We start from the raw sequence: 17336 nt of genomic DNA on the forward strand, positions 1-17336 counted from the left end.
TGGGTCGCGACCCATAGTTTGGGAAACGCTGCACTAGAGTCACATGTTGATAGTTTATACTATGAAGTTCTCTCAGAGGTTCAGAGAGGCCCGAGCTATTTCTATCTTTTGAAGCTCCTGACTGTAATAAGAATAAATGATGACACATTAAAGCAACATATGACAATCATTAGCCCAAAAGAAAAGTGAAAAATAATCTGCATATTTAAATTGTATATATGTTTTGCAGCTGTAAGCTGAGAGTGTGTCACATTTTAGTCTGATTGGGAGGCACACAAAAACAAATGTCTAAATTTCAGGCCCGAGCCAAATGGCCCTTTATTTAATTGGCCCTAGATACTATCAATGAAATAATTGGTTGAGTTACAAAGACCAAACTTTTCAAAAGTGATTTTTTAGTAACTCAGGGTTTACTCTTTATGTTATACGTGACAAACCAGTAGAGATTTTGTCAAAGACATAGCTGTGAGTACAGGTGTGAATGTTGTTCTCAGAAAAGGAAGATACACATTAATACGAAGTGGCTTTAATAGATGTGAAGCTGCTCAAAAACCACTGCTTAGGAGAAATAAACAAACCAAAAGGCTGAAATAGGCAACTTCAAACAATAGGATAAGCAAAGTTAGAGAACGATGATTTTTACACCCAAATTGTTTGGAAACAATCAACGATAGTTTGTTCGATGGCAGGGGGAAGAACAGTATCACGGGCAAAAACTATACAAGATATGGTGTGGAAACAATACGGTTGTGGGTTGCATCTCAGCTAACGGTGTTGAAAATCCACACAGAATTGATGGCACCCAGGCTGCTGAAAGGATATTCTTATCCATAGTCATTATCTCAGGAACAATATCTGTTGGGTAGGAGTTAATTTTCAACCAAGAAAAAGAGGCCAATGGAACATTCACTGCAATGGCTTGGCCTGCAAATGTCCCGATATGAATATTATTAAGGCTGTAGGAGCTTAGATGGAAACTGAGCAAGTTAAACGGAAACCCAACATTTGGTTGAATTGTGAAGAGTAATGCAAGACATTAGGAACAATACTTCACAGTCATTCATTGATAAACTTATGGTAGCATAAAAAAAAAGAAGCAAGTTAAAAGTTCTTAATTTTACAAATTATTGGAATTCATTTCGGATTTTCTAAGATAATGCATTGTATTAATGATAAATAATCGTTTAGTTGTAATTACTCATTGTTCGTAACTTCTGTATGTGCATCACTTGTGTGTTTCCATAATTATTTTCAGTTATTTATGTTAAAATATAATATTTGTGTTCGATAAAAAATAAATCTGACTTTAATTTAAACTTATCTTTATTGACTGAAGTTCTGCACTATTAACTAACATATAAGCTTTATAAACGAATTTTGCATATTACAGAAGGTTTATGTTCACGCATATCTATTTCTCTTGTAAAATATTAACATCACTTTTCACTTATTACAACAGTGGTATTCATTATAAATAAAAATGTAAACATGCAAAAATTAAAATCTGTTCATAGTATTTAAAATTATGTGATTTTTATGCAATTCAGTATTTTTGAAAGTCATTTAAACCAGGAATCTAAAATAAACAACTGAATAATAAATAAGAGTTAATTTTACCATACAGACGAAAATTAACAATGCAATTCGCGAGTTGTGAAAAAGGGGAATTAAAAAAAAAAGAGGAAAATATTCACGTCACAAAAATTCCATCATAAGTAGCTTTTTCTAAGGATGAGAGATTAGAAGACTGTTGCGCAGTTTTGACGAGGAGGTAATAATTCTTTTCCTAAAGTTATTTGTCATAATACATAAATGAAGATATCAGTTTACACTAGATGGCGCGTCAGTCGACAAAATAGAATATACTGCATGTCAGAAACAGACAAGAAACTCTAAATATGAATGATTTATTTTTCCGGATTATAACGTTTAACGATTATAATGTTTCATTCAATGGGAACATATAAAAATGCAACTGCAATTTAGTAGGACAGAAGACTGTTAGAACATTTACCACTTATCTGTTTTTTAATTAGCAACGAAATTTGCAGTTTTAGGTTTAACAATAAAACACACCACTTTAAATCATTATAATTTCATTTCGAGCCATTAATTAAAATAAAAATATATTTCCAAAAAACATTCACATGTTTACTTGGTGGCTTACCCAGCTAGAGAATATTGTACAGTTAAGGCATGTTCAATTAGCTTTATAGGGTTAAAAAAACAAGGGATTCCTAAATGTACTTAGCGACGAGCACAAATATAACAAACATACTGTATCAATAGAGCATGCAGTATCGTGAAATTACAAAAAATACGTTCTTAGCATCACGTGAGGTTGGTTGAACATGCTTAAACTATTTGTTTTAAACACAAAGCGACATAGTGGGTTTTCTGCACTGTACCCAGCGAAGGTGTCTATCACCAAATCTTGAGGTTATAAGCCCTCAAATTGACCACTGAGCCACAGGGACCATCCAAATGGTACAGTATGTTTTACTTGTGCAAGCTACCAAAGGAATTGTTTGCAAAATTTTGTTGTTTTTAAAAGATCTCAGATTTTCTTATTATTTACTAAATCATTATATGCCGCTGACGTCCAATTTTTAGGTTTTACCTTAGTGTTTAATTTATAAGAAAAACAGTATGTCACGTTTGCATTTCAAATTTAACTTGGTAAAGCATAGACCCGTTCAAACATTGCGTATACATCAGATGCAAGTTCAAACTCAAAAGTCGCTTGAAAGACTCGTTCCCTTGACGACAAAGCGATGACTATAGAATTTGAATGCCAAGAATAAAAGTTAAAATCACCATTCCGTAGTAGCATAACGCGTAGAAAGTAGACATTCTAGAAAACAAAATATCTTACGCTAAAATTATTCATAAATAGCTCTAATAGGAATTTTATCTTTCTTAAACTAATAAATGTTCGTTCTATAAAGGTCAAAGGTCCATATTTTTGTGTCATGTTTGTCTTTCATCGAAGGACTACAAGGTATGTGGAATACCAAGCAGTTATATATATAGTTCGAGACGAATCTGCTGTTGTCTAAATAGGTAGCATAACGTGTAATTGGAGCGATATGATAATTTTCATATCCTATCAACTCAATGAAACTGAAACAAACAGATTTACCGATCTAACACGTTTGCAGCAAGACTTTTCAAACTTTGTTATCACCACGATAACACTGAATTCTGTATGTTCTGATAACTTCTAAAACTGCACTTTGAAACAGCTTGAACTCTTGATAACTTTCAAGCGTTTGGATAACAGGAGAGAGAGAGAGCACTGTTCGATAGAGTTGTACCTTTGTTAAACTATAATTGAATAATGCTTTTCAGCATAGAAATTACGATGAAAAGATAACACATAATACTACTGAGATTTAATGTAAATCTTACGTGTTGAAGTGCACGTCGAGCATCAGATGAGGTCGATCCCAGTAAGGACATTTCATAAACTGTACACGACAGAAAGAATATAAATTATATATATAGAGGAACAAAAATAAACAACAACAGAAAAAGATAAGGCAGAACGTATCGTTTGTTGCGTATTTAATAATTTATTTCGTGATGATTTATACCTTAAATACTCATGTAAACATACTTAAACCTATTTGTTGCTTTTGAAGCATGTTAATTTTCGCTTAACCCGATAATCTAAATTAATTTCTTACCCATTCGTTCAGTACTAAACAATATATTGTGATATCGGATATTTAGAATAGTGTTTTTTTTTAATGTTAGTTTAGTAATTATAAAAACAAAATTCTTAACTTACGCATTCTTTTTCTGCACCTTATGGGTTAATCAGATATACTTTAACCATCGAACATTTGTGGATATTAATATATAATAATTATAGGCATGCCGATGAGAAAATTATGTCCTGTGAATTTCCCGTAAATAACAAAGTACTTTCAGTTGCCCTCTGAGAACCAAAACTCAATGAAAGTACCGTTATAAAGTTTTTCACTAACAAGCCTTTCTCTCAATTAACGGTAAATTTTGTGAACTGAAACAGAGAAAAGGCGTGGTTTTCGAAGCAGAATGTATGTTTGTTTGTTTGTTTATTCTATTTCAAGGGTTTTAGTTATTTGACTTGCACACGCAATCTTCTAGCTATAAGAACAAAAAAGTTTAAAAAAGAAAAGTATGAACAACATTCTAATTCAACACAAACTGACTTGGAGATATATCTCTTACCATCAAAAATTAGTATATCACACACACACACACATATATATACCACTTCAAAAATAACCGAAGGGTAAAACTGTATAGATAAGTGTCCTTATCATATCAGAACATATTTTAAGTACCATTTATGTACTAAACCCGCCAATAGATCAGTTTCATTGGCTATACATCAATTTCACAAAATACATCTTGTGATATAAATAATGTCTCAATCACTACTATCCCAGCCGGTCTGATAAGCTCTGGTATTGGATGAAAGACCTCGTCGGCATTGAATATAACAGATATGGTATGGTATGGTTGACATAATGCTATGCATTCTTCTTTACGTTTAACCATAAGTTATTAGAATAAGCACTCTCAAACTTAAAATTGCCAGAATTATGTTCTGATTGACTTACCTTGTCTGAAATAGTAGCATTTGGATAAAAAAAAAAGAAGAGAAAAAAAACAATAACGAGTATGGATCATTACCATTGATAAAGTCCACTGCATTGCGGAACGTATTTCTGATCAGTTAACACACATTATGGGTAACTGTGTCCCATTGCTCAGTCAGCGTAACACCTGATTCTCTGGAGTACCATAGTGGGTTCAGTCTTTTACGTATACAGTATTCAACGTGATTGAAAGAAATGTTCTTTGAGATTAAGATCAGGAATTTCTGCTTACCAGTTAATGACCTCTATTGTTTTTTAAGGTAGTTTCTCACATTATGAAAACACGACACCGAGCATTATCCTTCATGACTGAGATTGGTCTAAGGTTATAAAACTGGGTCTAATGTCACGTTGCAAATCAATGAGAAGTAAATCTACATTTGTCCATTCGTACTAACGCTTCACAGCACCATAACTGAACCGCCTGGGACACCAAACACAGTTAACAATGTTACACAATCGTCTATCCAGACAATAACTAACCTGTCGATCGTTGGTCCAGTCATAGTTAACAATATTACACAATCGTCTATCCAGACAATAACTAACCTGTCGATCGTTCGTCCAGTCATAGTTAACAATATTACACACTGTTATGGTATAAACGACCTTTATAAGCAAGATTATAACTAATTGAAAAATTTCTATGGCGGACATTGTGTGGTTGAAATACTATTATATACTCTTCTTCTTCTTGAGAAAAAACCTAAGGGACTGAATAAAGATTGTAGTGCTAAAAATATAATAGGCCTAATATTAATGTTTTATGACAAATATAATTAGTATTACACATTGTTCAACTTTAACTTTCCAGATATGAACCCATCAATCAGTGATCCAGTTATAGTCGACAATGTTACACATTAAGAGTATAAAAAGAAAAACAACTGACGATTTCTGGCACATTGAAAGATAAACTTTTTATTAGTTGTTTCGGCCGACTGATTTCGGTAATACAGTTACGTGTAAATAAGGGTTTATGATTATAGTGTTAGCTTAGCCTATATTAAACACCAACCTTTAATAGGTTACTTAATCTTAATAATATTATCTTATTGGTTCTTACCCTAAAACTCTGATTTGTAAATGACTTAAATAAAATTAATAATAATTACAATTAACTTACTTAATCTAGTTCACACCATAACTATCGATGTTCACGAAAGTTGATGACATAAATAGCACCTAAATAAATAGCACTGTGGCTGTCTATTTCAACCAGCCTGACGAGCTCTGGTATTTAGCGAAAGGCCTCATCAGCACTGGATATGGCATATATGGATATATTCTTCTTTACTTTCACTCACAGGTTCTTAGAATCAGTTGAAGTAAACAGTTGTGTAACTTCCACCATAGAATTGTTAAAATCTTTGCCTCGTGATTTATCGATAGTTTATCATAATTTCTTTTGAGACATATTGTTCAACTTTAGATTTCCAGACCTGAACCAGTAATTGTTAACAATGCTCGACATCGTTCAACATTAGCTTTCTAGACATGAACCCATCGATCACTGGTCTAGTCATTGTTGACAATGCTAGACATCGTTCAGTGTTAGCTTTCCAGACATGAACTCATCGATCACTGGTACACACTTAAAGCCTTGACATGTTAGCATTTAATTAACTTTAGCTTTCCAGATATGAACCCATCGATATCTCATACAGAATTGAAACCTTGACTCATTTGGGAAGAATACGGGTACTGAAAGGCGTTGCTGCTAATTCTGGTGATCTCAAAATTATAACAAGCCAAGCAATGAACTGCGATGTTGAAACCAAAGTTCTATATTTTTAAGTCAGACTGATAAAATTTATTCCTTACTTATTGATCACAGATTATCATCCCAATTACTATCTCGAAGTTAATAAATAGTACATTGGCAGTGGACTAGCCATGTTCAGTTTTATGGAATAATGTTCGTTTTGTCTAAGCTTCACTACAGTATAATTCCTGAAATTCAAACACTAATGAGACTTGAGTATTCTTTGAAAGTCATAATGTGGGTGATAATAGCAACCAAATAAACTTATCATGCTGTTAATTAGACTGTGTTTTTCCATAGTAAGATAATTTTAATTGTATTTTTAGGTTTAACGTGATGATATGCCAATTACTTTCAGTGAAAACTGTTTTATCTCTAAGGAGTTTATCTCCAGTGGAGTTCATGTATATGAAAAAATGTTGTTATGAACATTAAATACTTTAGTGGAGTTCAAGTCTATGAGAGAAAATATATTAGAATAAACATTATTTACTTAGTGGAGTTCAAGTCTATGAGGGAAAGGCTGTTAGTATAAACATTACATACTTTAGTGGAGTTCAAGTCTATGAGGGAAAGGCTGTTAGTATAAACATTACATACTTTAGTGGAGTTCAAGTCTATGAGGGAAAGGCTGTTAGTATAAACATTACATACTTTAGTGGAGTTCAAGTCTATGAGGGAAAGGCTGTTAGTATAAACATTACATACTTTAGTGGAGTTCAAGTCTATGAAGGAGGAGTTGTTTATATAACATTATATACTTTAATGGATTCGTTTTGAGTTTACTTACTGATTAAGTATGTTTTATTAGAATTTACAGGTTTTACTGTAAGTAAGGTTTGTTTTGAGAATAGGTACGACGTTTCGATCATTCTCAAGTACATAACTTGCCTATGGTGAAAATGCAATTAGTCTAGTTTTCAACATCTTTATGTAGAAACAAATAATGCTATATGTATATATATATATATATAGCTAAGCATTTAGCACCTGAATTAATACATAAAATATGTGACATACGTCATCTTTCTGTGTGTTTTATTATTTCAAATTTACGTTTAGTACGTGCTGTCTCAGGTGCAACTACACTGTAGTGAAATACACAGATAAAAATGTCTAGTGTCTTCTCTATAGGTTTTGCTCTTTCTAATTTATAAAATATTAATCAAATAAGTACATTACATTGGTTTTATAACGATCCTGTTAGCCATATTCACTGATTGATATAAATTCAATAGTCTTCTAAGTATATTGGGTTCTATTAATTTTAAATATTGACTCTTGTTTTCTCTAAGAATATTAGAAAAAAACGATTCCCATAATTATTTTCCTGTAGTCAACATTTCATTTTAATGTAGTAGCTCTAGTATCTTGTTAATAACAAACGTATTTATTTCAATAAGCATTTCTTAACCAACGATAAAACTTTGCATACAAAGTAATTTATTTTTATCTAATGTAACCCAATTCCAAAACAACTTTCTTGCACCTGGATTAGAAGACGAGAAATAAATAATGTTGAATAGCAGCTTCTGTACCTTCATTATTTTAGCAATTCGCTGTATTATCTCAAGTTTACAAACACTAAATGATGTGTGGTTGTCTAAGAAAATAATAGACGTCTTCAAATATTCTTGATTTCACAATTTTGGGTTTTACAAACGATATCATTATATCAGTTTCTTTAAAACAAAATAAACAAATATAAATAAAGACCCAAATATTAATTTGTTATTTAGTTTCTTAAACTGCGTTAGAAATTACAGGCCTAACAAAATTACGTTTTTTTTTTCTTATTACACAATATACAAACATTAGGTGCTAGAAATATTCAAACTAAATGTACACCAAAATTTAAGTTTGTCTTAGATCATAATTTGATTGTTTTTGCAAAGTATATAAAATCTTTATCAAACAAAGTCATAGTAGATAGGAACTTCAAGTAAAGTATAATTAATATATAACTAACAGACGGTTTACTTATACCTTCTATAGTGAAATATATTCTATTATTTTCAAACCATAGTGGATGTCTGCCTCCAGTTATTCCAGTACTAACATATAAACTCTGCCTAAAGTTTCACCCCTACTACAACCAATTCAGAATGATAGCATACAAACACAATACAAAGCTTGGCCCGTACTAATATAGATTGAAATTGAGAACGTAAAAACATTGTTGAAATATTGCTATCTATTTACAATCATATTATAAAAGCCTTGCCTGTAATATTATTTGTGTACATTACTAGAGCACACAAACATTGTTGAAAAACTGACTTGTACTATTCACAATACCACCATACAACTGTTGTTAAAAGTTTAACAATGACAATTGTCTAACTACAATATCATCGTTATTCTAACGACGTTAAAATTCTACTTCTACAATAACAGCACAAATATCGTGAAAATATTGATCTGCGCTGCTGTTTATGACAAAAATAGCATAAATATATTACTGAAATGTGACTGTAACATCATGCACACACAATATAAGCATGAAACAATGTAGAAAGTCTGACTTCTGGTAACATTGTCATAACGCGTAGAAATTTAAAAAACCTTACATATACAGCTTATAAGTATTGTTGAGACAGACTTTGAATACATCATTTACATACATTACCAAGTTTACAGACATTATTTGAGCCTCAAATATAATACAATATATTCAAAAGTAGCATAAAATCATTGTTTAGAGCCTGAAATATACCCATTACAGCACTGGCATAAAAACATTGTAGAGAGCCTGAGATATATTCTTTTCAGTACCAACATAAAAACATTGTTGAGAATCAGACATATATATACTACTTACAGTATCAACATACAAACATTTTTGAGAACCTGGCATACACTCTTTACAGTACTAGTATAAAAACATTATTAAGAGCCAGAAATATATACTATTTACAGTATCGACATACAAACATTTTTGAGAACCTGGCATACACTCTTTACAGTACTAGTATAAAAACATTATTAAGAGCCAGAAATATATACTATTTACAGTATCGACATACAAACATTTTTGAGAACCTGGCATACATTCTTTACAGTACCAATATAAAAACATTGTTGAGTGCCAGAAATATATACTATTTACAGTATCAACATACAAAAATTGTTGAAAGCCTGACATACATTCTTTACAGTACCAATATAAAAATATTGTTGAGAGCCAGCCATATGTGCTATTTAAAGTATCAACATACAAACATTGTTGAGATCCTAACCTGTACTGTCAGGTATGCCAACTACTTATGGAATATCAGCATGAACATATTGTTGAAAGAATGATCTGCCCAATCTGTTATTTACAATACAGCATAGGAAAATTATTGGAAACTGGACGTGTAGACACAAACTGATGGAAATGTGACTTTTATCATAGACATTTCACGATACCCGTATAAAAATAGTTGATTTCTTGAGATATATATTATATCAATGTCAGCACCCAACCATTGTTAAAAGCTTGACCGATAACAAAATATATCAACAATAACTGTGTAAGCTCACTAAAAAATTAGGCCTGGATGACTACGAATCTACAATTATATGAACATTGTCGATAAACTGTTATACAATAAATTATCTTTATCTTAACAGCGTTACAAACATTTTGAATTCCTGATTTGTACTATCATATTTTACAAAAATAGCTTAAACATTGTAAGGAAGCCTCACTTGTACCATAATCTATCTACAGTAACATAATATGTGTTGTAAAAGAATTGGCATGTGCTATAATTTAGATGTAATAAGAGTGTAAATATTAAACAAGGCTAAATCTGCATCTTTATCTATTTACAGTACTGACGTACAAACATTATTCAAAGCCTGGTACATCCTTTGTTTTTACAATATCACCATATAAGCAGCTTAGTTTGTACAGTCATCGATCTCCAATATTAGCATAGAAGTTTCCTTGAAATATTGACTAATGCTAACACAAACATTTTAGATGTATTGATTTGTGCTAACGTCTATACACAGTGCACCTATACAAACATTTTGAAAGCCGTGCATTTGTTATCTATTATCATCCATACACAATAGCATACAAACATTATTGAAAGATACACTTGTACTATCTACAATCATCTATACACAATAATAGCATACAAACGTTGTTTAAAGAAAATAGGCACTGTTATATATCTGCAATGCTAACAAATAACTTTTTTTTAGAGTTCAATTATAATAGTACTAATCTATAATAACATAATAAACATTATAGCGAGTTATACGTCAGTCACTCTATTCCAGTATGTACATTTCGTTGGAGGTCTGAGCCTGACCTGTACTATTTCGAATAACAAAATATATTTTTTTTACAAATCTGATCTGTATTACTTTGAAAATGAAATGTATTACTATAACTAGCAGAAATACCCGCCCTCTGGGCAGGTATAACTGCTACTTCCTGCGGAAGGCTATTGGGCCTGCGGCCTTTTCTGGAATTGTCTGACAGTTCTACAACAATTTACTCATACTTGACACTCATTAATGTTCATCATCCATGAGAAAAATGATTTTATTGAAATTTTAGCTTTAAAATGAGCTATCATCACAGAGTAGATTTTATTGAAGTATTTGTTTTTTGTAGACGCAGTTATCAATGAAAGTGACTTGCTTTTCTGTTGCAACAATCATGAGATTTTCACTAAAGAAAAACAAGTAATTTTTTAAAGTTTGTTTTATATTTGAAACTTACTCCTTTTTGTTTGTAATTTTTATTGGTTAAATCTGAAACATATAATTTTTGTGGAAATTTCAATAGTTTTATTTATTGCTCAGCTATAAAAATACTGCCTAGTTATAAAAATATTACCCAGTTATGATTGGTGCGGTAGTTTCCGAGATCTGAGTTTTGGACCTATACATCGCAAGCTCCATTATAATATGATTTTAGAATAACATAACTAATCAGACCTGTACTACACGTTTCGTATATATATATATATATATACACACACACGAAACATCAGCATGTTAACCTTGTATCATCTGTGTACAGGAACAAAATAGAGCTTTACGTGTGTGGAAGGACAACGACTTACATACGTCTGACACCATGTTTGGTACGTGTGGAAGTCTTCTTGTATCGCAGACAACCCATTTTGGTCTTCCACACCTAAAGCGAAAAAAAATAAAAAAGTAAGAAAGCACACATGGCGATGCTATTTTTTTATAACCTAAATACTTCTGTCATACAAATATTGTCAAATGCATATTTTGAGCTCTAATATATTCACAATACAACTATAACAGTATAGATAAAAAAATCTTTCGAAGACCTCAGGTGTACTTTAGTAATTATACAATACCTATTATAAAAGGCCTTGTCTCTATTGTAGCTAAATTTATAAACGAGCTTGTACTTTTTTGGTGAAAGTTTGGCACGTGGTGTCATAATAACATTACACAATAAACTCTGAAGTAAGTGTATATACTATACTATAATTCAGGTATGGTTCCATCGTTCAATCACTATTGAAAACACAATCTAGCTTATACTAGCAACTATTTACAATAACATATTAATCATTGTAGAAAATCTATAAGACGTACACTCATCCATTTACGCTGACAGCATATAAACATTGTTGAAAACCTGACGTGTAATATCGTATAGTTAATACCACAGCAAATCAACACTGTAAAAGGCATATCCTGTAGTATAACATATTTACAGGGTGTAACCAAAGTAGCCATTTAAACATTGTTGAGAGACTGACATATGCTATTATCTAGCTGCAATAACAGAATGAATATCATAGAAAGATAGGCCTGTTTTACAATCGTTATTAACAAAAAGGTTATTTTTAACACTGTAAAAAAAATTACGTTTACTATCGTTCAGCTACAATATACCAGCATATTGTTCACAATTCGACGGGTACCATCATCCATCTACAAAATAAAAATATTGCTGACAATGTGCTAAATACCATCATTCACCTACAATACTAATGTACTGTTGACAACTTGACGGGTATCATCATCCATCTACAATACAAGCATATTACTGATAACTTGGTGGGTACCACCATTCACGTACAATACTAATGTATTGTTGACAACTTGACGGGTATCATCATCCATCTACAATACCAACATATTGTTGGTAACTTGACGGGAACACTCATACATCTACCATTACAAACATATTGTTCGCAGCTTGACGAGTACTGTCATTCAACTATTATACTAATATATTGTTGACAATTTGGCGGGTATCATTATCATCTACAATATTAGTATATTGTTGACAACTTAACGGGTACCATCATCCATCTATATTAGTGGTTTTAAATCTGTGGTCATCCGTGTGAAGGGTACATAATCACAGACAAAAAACGGCAGCAGAGTGTTTAGATCCCACTGTAGTTCGTAATGAAAAATGTAAAGAATAATACGGTCCGAGAACAAACATTTTAACAATCACTGACCTATTTTACCTGCTTACAAACAACGTTGGAAGCTTGATCATTAATATAATATTTCTTAATAGCAACATACAGGAACTGTCAAAATCCTGATCTGTAATATAATCTATATATATAATAACAACATTGGAGTTTGGTAAGAAAAACTCTGGCCTGTATTACCAACTATCTACAAAGGCATCGCACAACAACCGTTAAAAAGCCAGGTATGTGCTATAACGATCTTAGCAAACAGCTGTTATTGACATCCAAACATGTATTACGATATCAAAATACAACTTTTTACTAAAAGACTATCCATACTATCGTGCTCCCCAGTGGCACAGCGGTATGTCTGCGGACTTACAACGCTAGAATCCGGGTTTCGATACCCGTGGTGGGCAGAGCACAGACAGCCCATTGTGTAGCTTTGTGCTTAATTACAAACAAAAACATACTATCGTCTATATAAAAGTTAGCCGGTAAACATTGTTGAAAGCCTTTCTTGTGCTATAATAGATTTACAGTATCAGTAAACATTGTTTAAAGCCTTGTCTATATTATAAGGAGTTTGCAATATCAGCATCATGCATTGTTCAAAGCCCAACTTTTGCTAATATCAATCGACAATAACAGCAAGGAAGCTATAGAAAGCCCAACCCATATTATATGTAATCTAGTAACTATTTCAGAAAATATTGTTAAAGTCAGACCAATGCCATTGTCTACTTACATGAGCAAATAAACATTCCGAAAGGCTTGAACTGTAGTATCTTCGATCTACATTATCAAATTAAACATTATTTATTACAAGTTACAGCTTTTATAGTAGGGAATAATATTTTTAAAACAGGTACGTCATTTCCATCATTAGTGCGGTCATTTTCAAGCGCAGTAAGTAAACTCAAAATGAAACTATTAAATTAAAAATTGTCGAAATCTTGTCCTGTATTATTAATTCAAAAATATAATAACAACAAATTTTACAATAAGCAAGTTCTGATTTTAATTATCGGGTCAACCTCGGGTAATATTTACGTTCAAAAAGCTATTTGAAGTCAACTTCCTTTTTTTAGTGTAAAGTAACTTTTACCTGATGGTGACCCGATACTACGGGTCGAAACGTTGTAATAATTAAAATCAGAACTTGTTTACTGTAAAAGTTGCTGTTATTATATTTTTGAATTAATTATTCAGCTCAGTAAGTTTCTAACTAAACATAAATTTGTCCTGTATTATAAATAACTTACAATAGCGGCATGTATTCTTGAAAGCTATTGCTCGTATGTCTATCTATGTGCAATACAAGTGCAGAAATACTGTAAAAACGTTTAAAATATCTGGCATGTGAAAGACACACTTTCCAATTAATGTCATTTAACTTTCTGTTCGACACCTGTGGAAAGTCTCATATTGTGTCATAGACTGCCTATTTCGGTCTTCTACACTTAAACAGAGACGGGTGGGAGAGAAATAACTTATAGACTACTTTTGTTACGCATTGGAATTTAATATAAAAATCTCCTTGTGTCAGATGTCTAACTTGTAGTAGAGTTAATTTATAGTACAATTGTACTGTCATTCAAAATCATTCAAGAATCCTAATGTGTACTATAGTATTGATACACAAAATATACGAAATCTAATGTGAATTATGCACTGTTTTTAATGGTAATATATAAACACTGTAAGTATTATGGTACATACTGTAAAATAGTCGAATTACAGCCCTATCGTGGCATAAAAAGTGGGTATGTTCGAGAAGAGGAAAAATACCACACACATATGTAATATATTTTAAATGTTAATGGACGGAGTTGGTCTCTCTTAAACATTTTACTGGATTTTGGGCTGAAGTTTTAATGTTGACTACAGATGAATTGTAATTTTTTTATGTTTTAAAAAGTTACATGTAAAACAATATAGTTATCATGCTACGTACCAAGGCTTATCTACTACACACTTCGATGAAAATTGTATAATTATTCTAACTTCTACTGCATGTTTTCATTTTCTGAGTGTGTGTGTACAGATTAAATGAAATTCCACATATACTATAGATTAATTAAAATACTAATGTAAAAATGCTGTAAGAAATCATATCTGGACACACAATGTTGATACAAATTGGTTTTCAAATATCGTAAGAGGGGCTTGCCTATAACTGTTCAAATGGAAACGATAAAAACTTGTAGGAACGTTGTTCTGTACATTCTACGATACTAGCAAACAGACTCTAAGGCCTGTATTATGTAGTCTGCCCTAACAAGCGAAATTTGTAGAAAGCCTGATTTTAATATCGTTTATTTACTAAGTAGCATGAAGCCTAATCTGCACTGTTTATCATTTAAATAACATAAAGATTAGTCTGACTATTTATCATCTAAATATCATAGTGCTTAGTCTGAACTGTTTATCATCTAGTTTTAGGTCTCGTTTGAAAACCATTACAACTTTTGTATATGATCCTGTGTGCTAACTTTTTAATCAGAAGTGTTCATCGTCAAAATATCATAGAGCTAAATCTGAGCTGTTTGCCTCATATTGCATCAATAATATTAACATAAAAACAAGAATTATAATAACCTAGCCTGCCTACACTATAGACTTTAGTCAAGCTGCAAAACTAGCTTGCAAATATTATAAAATTTTGACTTGTAAAGTAATCTAATTTACTGCAATGCTTGTATTAACAAACACACACACACACACATATATATATATATATATATAGTTGAAGAACAATGCATATATTTAAAGAGCAATATGATAATTTTTAGGATTTTAGAGAATTCTGATGTAACAGTAAGCCTTTTTTTAAACAATAGATCGAATTTAATGGTTAATTGCCTTTGGTTATGTTACATAAAGAGGATGGATTACGTAGCAATTTTTTTGAGTTAACATGCTAGAAAGCTTCCAATTTTGAGAAAACAAATCAACCAGCTTATTTTATCTTGTTAATTCTTTAAACAGAAAAAAAGATGTATTGATATCATAATAAAAATGATAATCAAAGATACGTGAAGGAAATAAATAACCTCGTACAAATACAAATAGACCACTTATTACTAACTAGAATTTATTTTCTAGTCGTGAGGCTATTTCAATCTCTACAGGGGAATTCCCAACATGAGTAAGATTAAACTACCAAATTGATCCTCTCATGCACAATTGGGTCCCAAGTGATTTTTTATTTTTTTTTCTGTTAGAGAAATGATTACACTTGTTGAAGGGGAAATCGTCGGCAACTAACTCAGTAGTTAGAGGATTTATGGCTACAAAACTTTTGGTATTGAACATTTGAACCAAAGTCCAAGCTTATTGAAGAAAAAACAACAAACAAGTACAAATGGTGATATATTTTGATTTTGACAGGTAAACAATAAATTTTCAAAATATTTTTAAATTATCAGTGACGAAATTACAGTGCCTAAATCTTAAGAAAGGAACATTTGTCGATAATCCAACAACAAATCTCAAAATCTACATTGCACCAAAGTAAGTTTATAAGTGGCTTACAGAATAATTATACGAAAAGATAACAAAGTACCAGAACTGCAGAAGTTTTTGTGTGATTGATCTGACTATCATATTATATATTCTGTATATACTACCCGTCAAACTTCCAACAAAAGTTTAATGTTCCTTAATACTATACATTAATTAACGCAACTAAGTCTATGAGGTTTATGTATTAACATAAAAAAATCCAGAATACGAGGATATATTATAATAGTGTAGTAATATTAAGCTTTTACTGTCATTGGAACATGAAGGCTGAAGGTTATACCAACGTAATAAAGCAAGGTTATACGAATATTTTCTTTGTGTACTATTATTATGACTTTTAAGGTAATACCATAATAAAGCGAAATTGTAATAATTCGAGAATTACATAACGTATAGTATTATGTTAATTTATTAGAACATGATAGTTATAGCATAATGAAGCGAGATTGTAAGGATATGAGGATTGCTTACTGTAACTTGTAAGACTGTTTGTCAATAATATTAACATGTGAGGGTTATATATAATAAAACAAAGGGTATAATAATAAGAACCTTTTATACCGTAGTGAACAGTGTTATTACAAATACCACATGAAAGTTATACGTAATAAGAAAAGGTTATCATAATAATACGAAAAATGTACGTTGGTAGATCTATAGTTTAGTATGCTCAACTTGAAAGTTGAAGAGTTTGATGACCCGTATTTTCTGATATAAGACAGAAAAATTTAGACGTTAGAGAACAGTATCGTAATGATATTCACCAAAGGAGGAAAAAAATATAGTAATACATACTGAAGGAGATAAAGAATGATATTGCTGTTATATCACACTGTAACATATACAACATTACTGTATAATACCGCAAAGGAGGAAGTAATATTGTAATGATATCACACTGCAAACGGTAAAGTAATACTAAAATAATACACTCTGAAAATAGAAAGCAATATTATAGTGATATATATA

At 31.4% G+C, this 17336-nt stretch overlaps 1 protein-coding gene across 1 annotated transcript in view; it reads right to left on the bottom strand.

Moving 5' to 3' along the window:
* Positions 1–17336, bottom strand: part of LOC111087639 — a 118991-nt gene that overhangs the window by 90357 nt on the left and 11298 nt on the right. Inside the window, exons 4-5 of the mRNA XM_022394967.1 lie at positions 11487–11560; positions 3412–3470 (exon numbers count right to left, since the gene is read on the bottom strand). Of these exons, the coding sequence (XP_022250675.1) occupies positions 3412–3470; positions 11487–11560 (133 nt within the window). The remainder of the gene's footprint in view (positions 1–3411; positions 3471–11486; positions 11561–17336) is intronic.

This window comes from Limulus polyphemus, unplaced genomic scaffold (genome assembly GCF_000517525.1).
Source record: "Limulus polyphemus unplaced genomic scaffold, Limulus_polyphemus-2.1.2 Scaffold73, whole genome shotgun sequence".
Classification (NCBI taxonomy): domain Eukaryota; kingdom Metazoa; phylum Arthropoda; class Merostomata; order Xiphosura; family Limulidae; genus Limulus; species Limulus polyphemus.